The sequence below is a fragment of the Acanthochromis polyacanthus genome, chromosome 9 (genome assembly GCF_021347895.1).
Source record: "Acanthochromis polyacanthus isolate Apoly-LR-REF ecotype Palm Island chromosome 9, KAUST_Apoly_ChrSc, whole genome shotgun sequence".
NCBI classification, from domain to species: domain Eukaryota; kingdom Metazoa; phylum Chordata; class Actinopteri; family Pomacentridae; genus Acanthochromis; species Acanthochromis polyacanthus.
In genome coordinates, this window is record NC_067121.1 from 36,387,442 (window position 1) to 36,403,759 (window position 16,318).

Sequence of the window (16,318 nt, forward strand, 5' to 3'; positions counted from 1 at the left end):
CTTTTTTCCCTGATGAAAGAAGACAATCTACATTTTCTTTCGATAGTTTCAATGTTTATGTAGTCTTAAAACTTGATATTCTGTAGATCTTGAAAAATCTGTCAAAATTCTTAAAAACTCTGGCAGTAGGGGGCTCTTTGCTCTGAAAACAGCTGGCAGCCAATGAGTTAAGTATTTAATTTTGGTATTTTACAATCAACATCCACCCCTGATTGTCAAAATTGAATGAAATCAAAATGTTTCATTGTAATATGTTTTTCATCTCCCAGCACTAATTACTACCCTTGCCAATAATTGTTCCAGCTAAATTCAGATTTGTTTTGGAAATCAGGCATTAGCAGATTAGCAGTCCAACTCTCATGTTAATGGTTGTAGTGGGAATATTTTGCCACAAGGACAAAACACCAAATGGTTGTAAAAGTGTTCTGTGGTCACTTCACTGGCTTAATCCACTGGTTCGTCCATAATGACTGAGATAATAACAACATACGGTAGAGGTTGATGAAGCTTAATTTTACCTTCTCTGACCATACTGCATGTAAATGGTGAAAATTCTCTATATGGTAGGGTTATGTAACAAAATAATTATAATAATTAAAGAAAAAAAAAACACTGATTGTGCTCGTCCTTACCCACAAAACATCTGGATGTTGTAGAGCGTCGGGTCATCCTCTAGAGGAGCCAGCTGCTGGAGACACAGCTGCTCGCAGCCTCCATTGAAGCCATCGGAGCAGTCGATGCCAATGTGGTGGTCGTAGCACCCGGTCCCATCCTTCATAGGACTCAGCCCTGGAGGGCACTGTGGGAGAAAACCGGTGTTCTTAAATGATGGATGCTGGGTAATTACACATTTTCACTTCATTTAGGGACACTTTCTTAGAACTGGCTAAGCCGCGAGGAGCTGCCACATTAACAGTAATCCCAGATGGGACAGGTAAACAGACCCCGTAACATCTGTGCCACAGAATGCAAACAGTCAGATTTCTGTTCCCATTAGTGCAGCCTGTGTGAGCACTGAGCTTCATGTGTAAAGCTGCACAAATGAAAACGATCATATTAACAGCCTACATACACACGTGGACAAAATTGTTGGTACCCTTCAGTTAAAGAAGGAAAAACCCACAATTCTCACTGAAATCACTTGAAACTCACAAAAGTAACAATAAATAAAAATTTATTGAAAATTAAATAATCAAAATCAGCCATCACTTTTGAATTGTTGATTAACATAATTATTTAGAAAAAACAAACTAATGAAATAGGGCTGGACAAAAATGATGGTACCCATAACTTAATATTTTGTTGCACAACCTTTTGAGGCAATCACTGCAATTAAACGATTTCTGTATTTGTCAATGAGCGTTCTGCAGCTGTCAACAGGTATTTTGGCCCACTCCTCATGAGCAAACAGCTCCAGTTGTCTCAGGTTTGATGGGTGTCTTCTCCAAATGGCATGTTTCAGCTCCTTCCACATATGTTCAATGGGATTCAGATCTGGGCTCATAGAAGGCCACTTTAGAATAGTCCAACGCTTTTCTCTCAGCCATTCTTGGGTGTTTTTGGCTGTGTGTTTTGGATCGTTGTCCTGTTGGAAGACCCATGACCTGCGACTGAGACCAAGCTTTCTGACACTAGGCAGCACATTTCTCTCCAGAATGCCTTGATAGTCTTCAGATTTCATCGTACCTTGCACACTTTCAAGACACCCTGTGCCAGATGCAGCAAAGCAGCCCCAAAACATTACTGAGCCTCCTCCATGTTTCACCGTAGGGACAGCGTTCTTTTCTTCGTATGCTTGGTTTTTGAGTCTATGAACATAGAGTTGATGTGCCTTACCAAAAAGCTCCAGTTTGGTCTCATCTGTCCAAAGGACATTCTCCCAGAAGCTTTGTGGCTTGTCAACATGCATTTTTGCAAATTCCAGTCTGGCTTTTTTATGAGTTTTTTTCAGCAGTGGTGTCCTCCTTGGTCGTCTCCCATGAAGTCCACTTTGGCTCAAACAACGACGAATGGTGCGATCTGACACTGATGTACCTTGGCCTTGGAGTTCACCTTTAATTTCTTTGGAGGTTGCTCTGGGCTCTTTGGATACAATTCCAACGATCCGTCTCTTCAATTTGTCATCAATTTTCCTCTTGCGGCCACGTCCAGGGAGGTTGGCTACTGTCCCGTGGGTCTTGAACTTCTGAATAATATGAGCCACTGTTGTCACAGGAACTTCAAGCTGTTTAGAGATGGTCTTATAGCCTTTATCTTTAAGATGTTTGTCTATAATTTTTTTTCGGATGTCCTGGGACAATTCTCTCCTTCGCTTTCTGTTGTCCATGTTCAGTGTGGTACACACCTTTTCACCAAACAGCAGGGTGACTACTTGTCTCCCTTTAAATAGGCAGACTGACTGATTATGAGTTTGGAAACACCTGTGATGTCAATTAAATGACACACCTGAGTTAATCATGTCACTCTGGTCAAATAGTTTTCAATCTTTTATAGAGGTACCATCATTTTTGTCCAGGCCTGTTTCATTAGTTTGTTTTTTTAAATAATTATGTTAATCAACAATTCAAAAGTAATGGCTGTTTTTGATTATTTAATTTTCAATAAATTTTTATTTATTGTTACTTTTGTGAGTTTCAAGTGATTTCAGTGAGAATTGTGGGTTTTTCCTTCTTTAACTGAGGGGTACCAACAATTTTGTCCACGTGTGTAACAGTATGAGACTGCAAACAGAAGGAGCAACGCATTCTGGTGAAATAAAGTGCACAGGAAGTGAAAACTGAACTAGTGAAATAGTAAATCATAAACAGTATGAAAAACTGAACATTAAATTCTCAATTAGTGTGATCTATTTACTACTTTTTATATGTGAAAAAAAAAGACAAAAAGACTGGTTTTCTGTGTAAATAATTGGGTTGTGAAGCTGTAATTGTGATGATATGCATTTTTCTGAGTGTCTGTGTGTGTATTTTGTAATTCTGTAGAATCAACAATCAATTCATTTTTCCAATAAAACAAAGGAGATTTAATCAATAATGAAAATACAATTTGTGTCCCACTCTTCGGCAGTGTGCTTATCATAGAAAGATGGACTTGTATTAGAAGTACATTAGCAGTGTGTTACAGAGTGCTGTCATCTTCTGAGTCTGTTATATTAAGACATGTGTAGGAACAGATTGGAGGCTAACACCCAAGTGGGAGATGTGACTCGTTATTAGCTGCTGATGAAGTACGGGGAGGTAATTAAGCACAGTCGCACTAACAGAGTCCCTCAAGGCTTACTATGTTTATTAGTTTTGGAACTGTGAAAAACACTAGAAAACACTAGAGCAGTGCCAAACACCTCCTCACCTATAAAACCCAATAAACCTGAAGTATATAGACACATATATAAGAAACGGGGCTGCCACCAGAGAAGATGCCTGGAAGGAAGAACGATCACCGGCTTAATCGTGGACGATGCATTGCGTAGGTGACACTGTGGTTAAGAGTGAATCAAACCTGTTTTCTCAGACCAATCAAGATGGAAAAACAAGCTCGTAAAGAGCAAACAGGATCATCCAGGAGTCACACTTACAAATTCAGGGACAAGGTGTAAGGTTGCATCACATAAGTTGGAAGAGAGGCCGTAATTTCAAACACCACCCATCAAACTTCCCAGCAGATTTTATAGGTACTTAGTAGGGATGTAAAAGAATATGAATACATCACTGTAATGTGCACCCATAATGTGATCTGAATAGAACATCTGAGCTTTTTCCCCCCATTATATTAACCGAGAGAACTAGTCAGAATTTTGTTTACCTTTCTCAGTTTTAGATGGACTTTCTCTGTCAAGTGTGTGCACAATTTATTGTGAAACAGAATAAATTAGTTTTAAAAAAGATAAAGCTTCATGCCACAACATATTCGTCTGGTGTTCCATGCACTTTACACCAAACCAATTTACTTGAGAGATAATCATGAGCAGTTTTGATTTTCATTTGTATGCTAACTTTGCATTCTGTTTTAACTGTTGATTCCCACCCAGACAAGTGCTGGCAGCTTAACTTACATACAGCAAGCTAGTTGGTTAGTTACTTAATAGTAAGAGAGAGAGAAAAAAGGTGTCCTATTGATCCTCCAGCGAACGTAAATGTTGTATCAAGGTTTGGACTAAAGTGGTACATCAACTTTGTCATCATTCAAGCTATGCTGCTGCCGTGGACAAAAATAAGTTCAAATACAAATACAAGTAGTCTACTACTCACAAAGGGAGAAATTAGTATCAGAAAATCTTTAAAAATATCAGTTTTAGTCAAAGTAATGTGGAAGTTTTTGTGTCTAAATGAAAGAATAGCACATTGGTCCCTGGTGGAAGTTGTTTGATATTCAAAGACCCAGTTTTTCAAAAAGGGAGTGTAAAAGTTGTATCTTGTATACATTGCAAGGACAAGTCTTTGTATAGTATTCCCATTTAATCATTTACTGTTGCAGAGGGAATAGCAAGAACAGTGATGAAATTTCAGACAACCAGCATCAACTCAAATGAAACCCTTTTCAAAGTTTCTTGTTTTGGTGAGATTAATGAGGCAATACTGCAGGTTTAAATTTGCAAACATTCGAGATAGGACTGTCTTCATATTTGAGGAGTGAAATGAAATCCTTTAGTGTAGCAGATAAACTTCAAGACAACTCCTTAATTGAAATGCACTCTGCACCGGAGTGAATTTACCGAAGAGCTGCGAGACCTTACTTCACCCTGTTCCCATCTCTTCCACAGGCTCGTTCAGCATTTCCAAAGTATTATTTTTTTTTCCCAGAGATCTGTCAAGTTGAACTCACATTATGTTTTCTGTCAGCTATTACTTCAAAGGAAACTTTGATGGAGTGCATTTTAACAAGGCACCTCTGCAATTTGGTATCCTCTAAGCACGGAGGAATGAGGACCGACTTATTTTATTATGTAGACCTACTATATTCATTACAGAGTCCAGGTGGCTCATTTGGCTAATGAAGCACACATACCCAGGGGTTAAATCAGGCCGGGGCTTTCCAGGACTCAGCCTTGGCGCATTCACTCTTCAATGTCATCGGGGGACACTCAACCCTACATCCACTGCATATTCCTCAGTCTTAATCATTCAAACAATGACTAAAATATGTTTTCACCCTTATCGTTAAGCTTGGTAAGTCTAGATTTACTAGTACTTGTGCTAATATTGGATGTTACACCGGGTTCCCTTTCACACTGCGAGTTTCCCTAAAAGTCATCTTACTGATCAATGTAGTCTTTTGCCTGTCAGACACCACAGATGAATAGATGGATGGCAAGGTAGGGGGGGAAACTGGTCAGAATCTCATAGAGACCTCATTTGTTTCATAACTGAATGTAAATTGGTCTGACGTTCTGCTGGAAGAAGTAATACATGTCTTTTTTTTAAAAAATTAAACAGCAATTTACTGCTGGTCTCCTTCCCTGAACCTTGTTCTGTTAGAGGTTCATTCTTTTCTCCCTGTTAGAGTTTGTGTGTGTGTGTGTGTGTGTGTGTGTGTGTGTGTGTGTGTGTGTGTGTGTGTGTGTGTGTGTGTGTGTGTGTGTGTGTGTGTGTGTGTGTGTGTGTGTGTGTGTGTGTATTGTTTTGGTTCCTCCCCACTGTCGCCGACTGCTTGCTCATTGGGGAATCCAAAGGAAACTTTGGATAATTGGGTTCTTTTTTCGTTTTCTGTTTAAAATCCATATGTTTAAGTTCAAGGTTAATTTCTAGGACAGTTAAGATGGTCTGAGACGCATATCAGAGCAACTTAAATGACACCTTTGCTAGTGCAAGTTAGCTTGGGCCTTGCCCATCTATAAAATTATTGTCTGTACATTTTAATATCGTAGAAATGAATAAAGAATAATATTAAAAATATATAATTTAATGTATATATTTATATATATTAATCATATATGCTGCAAATGACATTCAGAACCACTGGATGCCATGTTAGAGCAGCCCCAAAACAAAATAGTGCATCAATCACACGTCCCTCTCCCCTTTGTATTTCATTTATATGCTGTGTGAAACAAATCATAATTATGTCACAACCATTAGCTCACTCTAGCTTTGTAAAATACTTTCAATAATTATAAAATAATGCTATCTTCACTTGTCCTGCCTCTTCTGTGCAGTCACTCTGATCTGCGATGAGGGTTAAACAGCAGTAGAGACTCTCACATTGAACTGAAATAAAAGAAGTGCACACAAATCAGGTGTGTTGCACAAATGAAACACTTAAAGATTCTCCTTTTTTTGTTGATTTTTTGGGGACATGAGCTTAATGCTCAGGACTGAACTCTTAACTCTTAAAAAACAAGGCAGGCCACTCAGTCTGTTTATGGTGCAGGATGGGCCAATAGTTTCAATAGGAGGGATTCATATTGTTAGCCTAATAGCATAATTGCCTAAGTCATGTTTTGGCCTTCATGACTTAGGCAATTATGCTATTAGGCTAACGATATGCACTAACGTGTTAAAATGAACTAAGGTGGACATGTAGCTGAACTGGCTAGGAAGACATAGAAGAGAGAAGCTCAGATTACAGCACACACAGATGGAGTGTTTTCTTTTTCTGATTAGCACACCACTGCTTCACTCTATCTTTACAGAACAGATAGTTGATGGCCGTTGCTGCTCTTGTACACTAATCAGTGTGTGATCACACTGATCAATGTTCATTCATTGGCCATATCAGGTTCAAGGTGCAGGGAGATTTTATGGAACATGAATGTAATCTGACTGCACCTTTACTTTGCTGACAGTCCTGCTGAAGTCATTGTGTCTCGTGTAGCACTGGTATTAGGAAGTCATGGCCTCTATTCTGGAGTTTCACCACATTGGAAAAAGGTTTATAATATTGTTACTGTGAGTGCATGATTAAGTAATAACACAATTTTAATTGTTTGTTTAAAATGTACAGTAAATGGATGTTTGTGAGCACTGGCAGAAGTTATTATTAGAACTAAATACTCCCCTTAACCTCTAGAGAAGCTGAATGCTTCCAAGAAAGCAACCAAATCCCAAACTGCATAGGCAGAAGTAACTGGAACACAAGGAAGCCACACTAATGACTTTGTTAGGTTCTGGAGCTTGAAAGTCGGTACAAATACATATCTTTTGGGATGAAATGGCAAAATGAGGAGCAGGTGGATGTTGTGGCATCTGCTGGAGAAGTGGAGTACGGAACCGAATGACAACACGTTCTGTGGATTTTTAAACCTTTAAGTCATTAAATAATTGATTGTTTTATTTATTTTTTTTTTTTACATCTTAACAACATGACTGACATACACCTGTTGTTATGAATTTGTAGTACTACCTGTAGAGAAGGGGGCCCCATGCTGAAAAAGTGGTCCCTGGTCTTGCTCCCTCAATAAACTAATATTGATTTTGTCACCTTGCAAGGGACCATTGTGACAAATGATTTATTACTCGTAATGCAAAAAGCACATGAAACACTGAATGTCCGAACGCATCTGTGGCACAGAGTCCCTAAATCACTGGAACTCACTGCAGTCAATGGATTTGTGGATATGTGGTGCAGGCTGAGAGGAATTTGTATTGATAAGTTGCTGCACTGCAGCTTGCCAACCACAGATAGCCCTGGTTATTGACTGCCATAATAGGCTTCCGACATGCCGGGATAGCGATAACTCTGGGCTATTGTCCAGCTATCCGTAGGATAATAATCATTAAGAATATGTGCCTGCCGGAGTCTTTGTCTGTGGATTGTTATCACTTGAGATTTCCACAAATCTGCTCTATAATCCTGGGTAAATCATTGATAATCCTCTATATAAAACCACTCCCCGTGTGAACAGTCCCCAAATCCTTCGAAATTTTATCAGATTAATAACGTCTCTTGGTTGTTTTGATTGGATCGGGCCCATAGCCTTGAAAGGTGGAATACTTTTAATGACTCAGCATGAGTGACATTTAACTAAATAATCCAGATTAATAGTTCTTAAAAGTCTTAGGTGCAGGAAATGTGGTGTGTTTTTTTTTTAAGATTTTACTTGTAGTTAATTTATGCACACAGAAGAAGCAGTTTTTGTGTTGTAATAATCCTACATCATGCCATCTAAAATTATATGACATTTCTGAGCAAAGGGTAATTACATTTCACTTGGAATTTGATGTCCAACAACATTTTACAGCATTTGAAAAGGTTGAAGACCCTGCTATGGACTTCACTGTGATTAAATCTTTACAGGTTAATAAAAAGATGAGCTTTTGAATTCTGTCTTCCCATTTCTCATCTTTTTTTAACTTTTTATTTTTTTTTATTTTTTTTTTTAGAGTTCAAACCCTGAGTGAGCTCGAAAAAGCAGAATCATCTTGAGATAAAGCCTATGAATAAAGGTGCATAATGTGCCGGTCACTGAGGGTTCAATCGTGGCTCCATCAGCATCTTTTCAAACTGGCAAGCGTCTGTATTGTTGCTCGCTGTAGGTCAAGTGTTATGTAGCACTATTCAAAAGGCTTTCAAGTATTGCAGAGAAGTGCTTTCAGACGGCTGAACAGTTTCCAAAACCAGCAAGGACCTTCATCGAGCTCAAGTGTGGAATTCCAGCTTCAGAATCTCAGATCAGATATTCACTCTATAAGGCCTTCGAGTGACTAAGAAAGTTCTCAAATGTAAGATGGCAAAAGAGGGGCTTCTTTTTTAGGGTGTTCCACTCTGTCTTGTTGAACAAATGTTTGGTAGGTCGAGGTTAGCGATGTGGACTCTGGATAGAAGCAGGATAGTGACCTAACAAATATCCGTTACAAGGTAAACAAAGGGTGTCTCATGGAAGGTCCAGGGTATCAATCCCAACTGTACGAGCACAAAAAACGTAAGCCAGAGTTATTGCTGATTCTAATTTTGGCTGTGTTGTCTGTTGCTCCTAATAGATAAGCCCAAGATGAAGTAGGTAAGGCTAAACAACAGATAGACATAATAAATGACAAAAGTTTCAATGAAAATAAGTGGACAAAATAACATACTCGGTTATTGTGTGTGGCATTTATATTACATATCTGCAACCAACTTGAAAGGCATATTTCTTCTCCAAATGATGCACAGGTCACTGGATAATGACCATCTACTGACACTAACAAAAGGGTCTTGGAAGGCAAAGTAATCACCATTTATCTGAGATCATTTAATAACCAGACAGTGAGTGAGCGTGCCGTCTGCCCTGCTGTAGAAGAAGCAAGCAGTACAAAGCCTGCTCTGGAAAACCCCTTGAACCACCATGCCTTTTAATCCTGTTTCTTAATGGAGATAAATTCCTGCAGTGCTTTTGAGGCTTAAGGGAATCTGCACTGTGCTATTGGCAAACAGCAACGCATCCCTGCAAGAGGAGTTGGATAAGCTAAGCACTTTTCAAATTTGTCTGATAGGCAAATCAGTGCAGAAGCACAATGACTGAGGACTTTAACAGCAAGCTAATGTATTCACTGGACAAGCATTTATAATTCTATAGGGGTCCTTAATCAAAAAGTTATAAAAGGTCTTGATTTGTTTAACTGCCTTTGTGGAAAATTTAATAAATATGGTTTAGTTCACTTTTGTATATGTTGATGCATCCCAATGTGAATAATCTGCATCATGCAAAGACTTCGATGACTAAACCGCTGTGGTCTTGCAGTGAGAAGTAAATCAGTAGCTGATATTTTCCAACAATTTCTCCCTTTTTTGGAAAATGCATATATATGTGGTGCTGTTAGTAATTCTAGACATTGTTTATGGCGACATATCTCCTGTATGAAACAGTCTCTTCCTGTCTTTAAATTGGATATTCAAGGGAATAAAGAACAGCATGGGTTGTTTGTTTGAATGCCCAAAGAGACCAATGTTTACACAGATCTCTGGCGAAAATACAATTAATGACTGTATGGGAAGCAACTTGGCATTCTTAATGCATGTTTCAAGTGATCATAGTTACAGTTAGCAACATCTAAAGGCAACAGAAAAAGTATGTTCAGACTGACCGCACTTGAAGGCTTTTATGAAAATCTGCCATCTTAACATCTTTTTGCTTTACCGCTTGTCCTTCACATTCTTATAGTTTCAACATGCCGAACAGTACAATGTCGAATAGTCTGAAAATGTGCTACGGTGCACAATTTAAAACAGTCTCTCTATTAAGGCAATAACGGTGTTGCAATCGGTTTAAACAGATAGAAGAAGGTGTGAAGGAAAAAAAGGCAGAATAGTCCTGCCTACTTTTAGACGTTAACACTCCAGGACAAATTTGAAGCACTTGACTTGAAGCATACCGAGGATTTTAACCCTAGGAACTCAGTGGACATGCTTTAAATTCACATTTCTTTTTCTTGGATGAAATGCCATTTGTTGGAGCGATGTGTAGTACATATCAGATGAAACTGCGCAGTTTGAACTTTTTATTCCAGTGCTGATGGAATTTAATTGTAGTTACAACATGCAAACAGCTACCATATATTCATATATAAGCAATGCAATCACAGCAACATGTACCTATTGTTCGTTTTATGTACATGTAGAGTAGCTGTTGGAGAATAAATTTCATGTTTGCAGAATAACTCTCACGTAGCGCAGATGGAAGAGTTATCTAAGGGTCAAAAAGTTTAAAGTTTGAAACCAACCAGAGAAGATTTTTAAAGATGTCTATCCTCCTAACATGTTTTCGTCTTTGGAAAGATGAAATCAACATCTATGACAAGGCACAGAAAACTGTACCATAAGGTTTAAATGTATAACCTATTCATGACAAGTCAATAGCAAAAGAGTTTGTGTTCATTTGTACTTCTTCTTTGTGGAAACGAAGAGTGAGGTTCTGTTTTGCACCAAGCACATATTTTATCCAATTTCTAGCTCATAGTATCCCACCATATGGTTCTGATATTGTCAAATTACAGACAATCTGCCCAAATGCTAATAGAAACCATCTGTAAGTATTATCATATCAAATGCTGAAAGATCTGAATAGTGTAGTTTGTTCTGAAAAGAAAACCACGTCCAGCATGTAGGTTGTCCCGCTAGAGAAGGTACAGATGTTTCCAAATGGGCACGCTGAGGGCAAAAGTGATAGTCCACACTTCAATCACTGAAATGACACACGTTTAGATATTTTTTTTTGATGGTGACTTTGGCATTCACACAGAAAATGACATGAAGTTGAGAAAAGCTGAAGCTGCACTTCCTGTCTCCTCTGTCAAAGTGAATATGTATCATGATCATGATCGTCCTTGCCAGATGCTTTGTTTTTGTTAGTTGAAAAAGTTCTAGGAAGTGTCAGATGCAGGCTGGTGGCTGCTTTCAACCGCAACTGCAATATTTCCACGTAATTTAACTAAATGAAAGTCCTCCTTTTTCCATACATTCAGAATTTTTTTGTGACTCATTTGTAATGATTTTGAATGCTCATTGAAGTGAATGCAGAAGACATTGACAAATCGCATTGTGCTTTGTTTTGGAGGACTTGTTTATGCAGCAAGAAGTACATGAAGCCTGATGAACACAGTGCATAAATCTACTCACTTTAAGTTCAAAATGTTGTGAGAGATAAATGTTGCTTATCATACATGATGGTCTTCTGGTATCAAAACTAGACTACCAAAGACAGCTTCATGTCCAGAGGCTTTACTTTTTCCCCTTCTGACAGGACGATTGATGCATTTTCAAAAAGCTGTATTTACTTTTGGCTGAGTACAGTATTTCTTCAGAGACCCACTTGTGTAACCACTTATCCTGAGGTCATGCATAACTTCAATGCCACAATGAAACAGCCTGTTATATGTATAGAATTAAAAATTCATATTGACTGATATATCAAATAGAAAACTAAGATGATGTATTTGGGAGAAACTTAAAAGGCTTTTCCAGCACTGCAGAGAAAGTAGCCCACAGGAATGTTCACACAGAAACTTATCTATTCTGAAGAGGTCTGTTAAAGACATCACATTTTGTAGCCTGAAATATTATTCCAACATTTCGGCTTTCCTTTCATGTTTCTTAATGGAGAAAGTTGTCTTGAGAGAGTTATTCATAGTGCCTGATTAGATAAGCAGAGGGTGTCAAAGGTTAGCTTTTCCCAGAGCGCTCGCCTCTTCATTCCAACCTCTTGTGGATGTTACAGAGCGGACGCTGAGTAAAGAAAAACTTGGACGCTTAGTAACCTCTCTCACCTCCTTCACAGCAAAGTGCAAAAAGCACAATATGGAGGGAGTCTCAGGTCAACTTGACACACTGCAGCTGAAGACCTTTCTTAAAGAGAAAGATCAGCTTTTCTCACCCTTCCTGTTTTCATTCGCTGGTTGCTAGAGCAGAGCATCACTAAAAATTGACATTTTTCCTCATTTCATTTTTTAATTGTAAAGATTAAAGAGTTGTGTTGAGCTGTAATCAACTGCTGCTGGGGAAAAAACATTACAAGAAATCTAAGTTAAACTATAGGGACTTAAGGAAAGTGTTAGTTTTTCATGAAAAAAAAGTTTCCCACTTGGTAAATTAGTGGTAGAAACTTTCTTTGCAAATTTAAAAAGGACATTGTTACTGCGAGCACAATTTCTAACAAAAGGAAGCCACATACGAATTACTCCTAAATAGACAAGCATTATTTATACTGTGCAGAAAGTGTTGGCTGAAGTCTGACTCTAAGTTTGGAGTTTCTTGAACTAATGAGACGCTGGTGCTTTTTTCTGCTGTTTTCAGACACTCTTTGGTCTTTGAGGAGGCAGATTTTTCAACAGAATTATTTGATATTACGTTAAGTCAAATACAGGTCACAAACTGTTACAATAGACGGATAATGGCACTTGTGTGCTCAGAACAAGCAAAGAAACCTCAGAGCAGTGAATATGCAGTTTTTTGGATTTGTTTATTGATTGAACTGCCACACCGCTTTGTGCTCTGTCAATTTCACAATTTTACAGTTCACCAAATGATTGATCAGAGAATATTTTCAGTTCAGTTTAGAAGACCTTGTTAAATTTAGTATTAAGGACAGCGTGTTTAACTGAGCAGAATTCCTCAACTGCAGAATTTTTCCTGCCATCTATATCACTTTTTTCCTCCTTTACTACTGCACATTTACAGCATTTTAGTACGCAGGAGTGCAAAAGTTGAGGTAAAACAAAGATGCGGGGTTCTTAAAAGCGGGGATGCTATTCCAACATCCATACACATTTATACACACTAGACAGAGACTTTATACTGCATGACAAACTATATTCCATTTTATTTTCTTTACGACTGGAGTTTCCCTGCTTAGTGGGGCTGTGAATATTAAATCAAACTGCAGGAGAGGCACAAAAAATAAAAAAGATTTTGAAAAGTTAACAGGATGGGTTTCAAAAATATTTCACAGAAAAAAACACTCTTGGAGGCACATATAAATAACTCTCATGTTCGGTGTCTTTCACAGAGCATGCTAGGGCTGCATCGCGCATTATTTTCGCGTTGGTATAGTTAGGGGGTCCTCGGTTTGTGACGTCCTCGCCTTACACTTTTTCGCTCTTACGCCGGAATCGATTACGGGCCGGCCCTTGATTTAACGTACGCCGTTTTGTCATTACATCAGAACTGGTTCAGTGGAACTAGTTGGCAAGCAGACGAATATGTCGTCACATGGCGAGTGGAGCGGATGAACACTGCAGGTACAGTAGTCACGTGGCACTATGAGACAGCTTTGTTTACATTTGCCGCAACATTGGGTTAAGCTACATTTGTTAACTTCACTATGGTTCCCAAGCACAAGTCTGACTCTTGTGATGCTTCGAAGAAAAGGAAAGAACTTATACATGCATGAAAATCATTGAAAGTCAGTTGATAAAAGTTTTATGCTATAATTTTCCTACCGAGTTCTGTTTTGGTGTGAGTTGATGACTGTTTTCGTTACTGTAGTTGTACAGTACAAATATGTACACTGATTAATATCATGATGCAGTAACAGCTTGGTTTATATTTTTACCAGTATTTTCCTACTGAGTTGTGTTTCAGTGTGAGTCAATAACCATTTGTCATTACTGTTGTTGTACAAGTAAACCGATTGATTGTGATGCATGTGATGGTTTTGCTTATTTTGTTCATTTTCTTGTTTTTTTGCTGAGAAGCACTTTGGTTACTCTTTGGGCTGTTGTAAAGGGCCACAAATAAACTATGATTGATTGCTTTTTTTCACACCATGTCTGTTATGTGCAGCAGTAACTGAGTGGAGACTAGAGGCATCTCTGTGCACAGATATCTACTCATTCAGGGTGCACCTGTAAATTGCAGTGTCTGTTGCTAAGCAGATGTTCAGCAAATGAGGCATTTCATACAAAATGTATTTAGTAATTCAGATCAAGCGTTTTTTTTGTTTAGTTCTTCTTTGGTATAAATCTGAGTGATTTCCAAAGCACTAACAATAAATAATAAATAGATCCTGTAGCTAACTTTATTCACTGGAGAAACAGTTTAGCTGTTCGCTTCACAATTCACAAATTTACTTCACGAATTTAAAAGAGAGCATTCCTTCTTCCTCATTCACTCAAACAGATAATAAACTGTTATGTAAGGTGGAAAACTCCTCTAGAAAAAGTCAAATGTAAGAAAACACACCATCTTCACTGATCTCCCAATAACTCTGGACCTCTACAGTAGCAGCTCTTTAGCAGATAGCTTTACCAACCTTCCAAGAATAAACACAGGACCTCACATACATCCAATGACCCGAGGAGAAAAAACATCAGTAGTGACAATCTAATGTGCTCCTATTCCTCTTTAGGGCTGAGGTCTGAGCTATATCTCTGCCAGGTATTGACTCCACTCAACACTGCTTAGTGTCCCAGAGCGTGATCCCAGTCAAGATTGGTTTTTGCTGCCTAAGGGGAACTACGCCAATACAAAGTGCAGAGAAGAAGTGCTTTAGCCAGCAGCATGGTGCTGTTAAGAATTATTATTAAAAAGCACCTGGCAGGTCAGAAAGATCTTCGGTGGAACTGTAGGTGGTATATTCTGTTGTTTTTATGCAGTGTTGAGCTTTATATAGTGTGCACTTAAAGGGGAACTTCGGTTTTTTTCAACCTGGGGTCTGTTTCCATATGGAATTTCATACATGTGAGTGATGGAGAAATGAATTTTCGACATAGCTCCAGTATTTAGCCAGGCAGGCAGCTAGCAGCTCAGCTAGCTAAAAGTATGGGGCAGCTGGCCCCCCCGCGTCAAAGTCCGCCCTAACGTGCTTTTTGCCCCACACTGACCGGCTCAGATAGTCTCAATGAATGTCCCACAACATACTAGAGATGAGAAGTGAATGAAAACCTCCACATTACCTGGCGATCGCTCTTTGTTGTGGTCTGTATCCAAATCTCAGGACGCTAGAAAGCAAATCTCGTTCCGAAATCGCGCAATAGCTCGCGCCAAAACTGAACTGCGAAGCTGCCTGTCTGGCTAAATACTGGAACTATGTCGAAAATTCATTTCTCCATCACTAACATGTATGAAATTACATATGGAAACAGACCCCAGGTTGAAAAAAAACGAAGTTCCCCTTTAATTTGGTTCATGAGCAAGGATCATTGTTTTTAGCTTAGTGAAAAGCACCAACAAGGGCATCTTCTCTGTTCTTGGCATGAAGACCACGATGTGTCGTTATGGTGTTTGTCTATAGAATGTGTGCCTCTTTAGGATGCAATCTCAGTGGATAACTGTCCCAGCAGTTACTGAGTTAGAGGGACTCTGTGGACAGATTACATTATATCACAGTTTTATGCTTTGGATGCCACATGTTCAGGGTCTTTCTCGCTTCAGTTGTTTCACCTTTTGACTTCCAAACTTGTCATATCACATTTAAACTGAATAGTACGAACAGTGGCGAGTGATGTTTCAGTACAACATCCCATCATTGAGCACATACAGTATGTTATTGTTTATTTCACTGAAGTGACATCAGATTTAATAAATAAAGCAGGTGACATACAGTAGTGGAAAGATGTTCTGTTTTGTCATGGACATTATATAAATGTAATGTAATTAGGGATGCACAATGTATCGGTGTCGATATATGCATGGCCAACAAACAAGAAGATCCAAGTATTTTTATTGTTTCAACTATGAAATTTCAGCAATAATCTTATTTAATGTTACAGTACATGGCTGTGGATTAGAGCTGACCCCCTTCAGTAAAAATCCTTGTTAATGGCTGAGCAACTCCACCTTGAAACTACAAACATGTACCAAAGGTGGCTCTTTTTTACTTATTTTTTAATCACATTTTACAAGTTGGTGTCCTGTTCTGTTTTCTTTTTAAGTATTTTATGCTGATTTCATATAGTTTTAAATTGTGCTT

At 38.5% G+C, this 16,318-nt stretch overlaps 1 protein-coding gene across 5 annotated transcripts in view; it reads right to left on the reverse strand.

The window, feature by feature from the left end:
• astn1 (astrotactin 1) overlaps positions 1-16,318 on the reverse strand; it is a 452,360-nt gene that overhangs the window by 244,958 nt on the left and 191,084 nt on the right. For all 5 annotated transcript variants that reach the window (XM_051953294.1, XM_051953293.1, XM_051953292.1 and 2 more), the window contains one exon: positions 633-799. In XM_051953294.1, the coding sequence (XP_051809254.1) occupies positions 633-799 (167 nt within the window). The remainder of the gene's footprint in view (positions 1-632; positions 800-16,318) is intronic.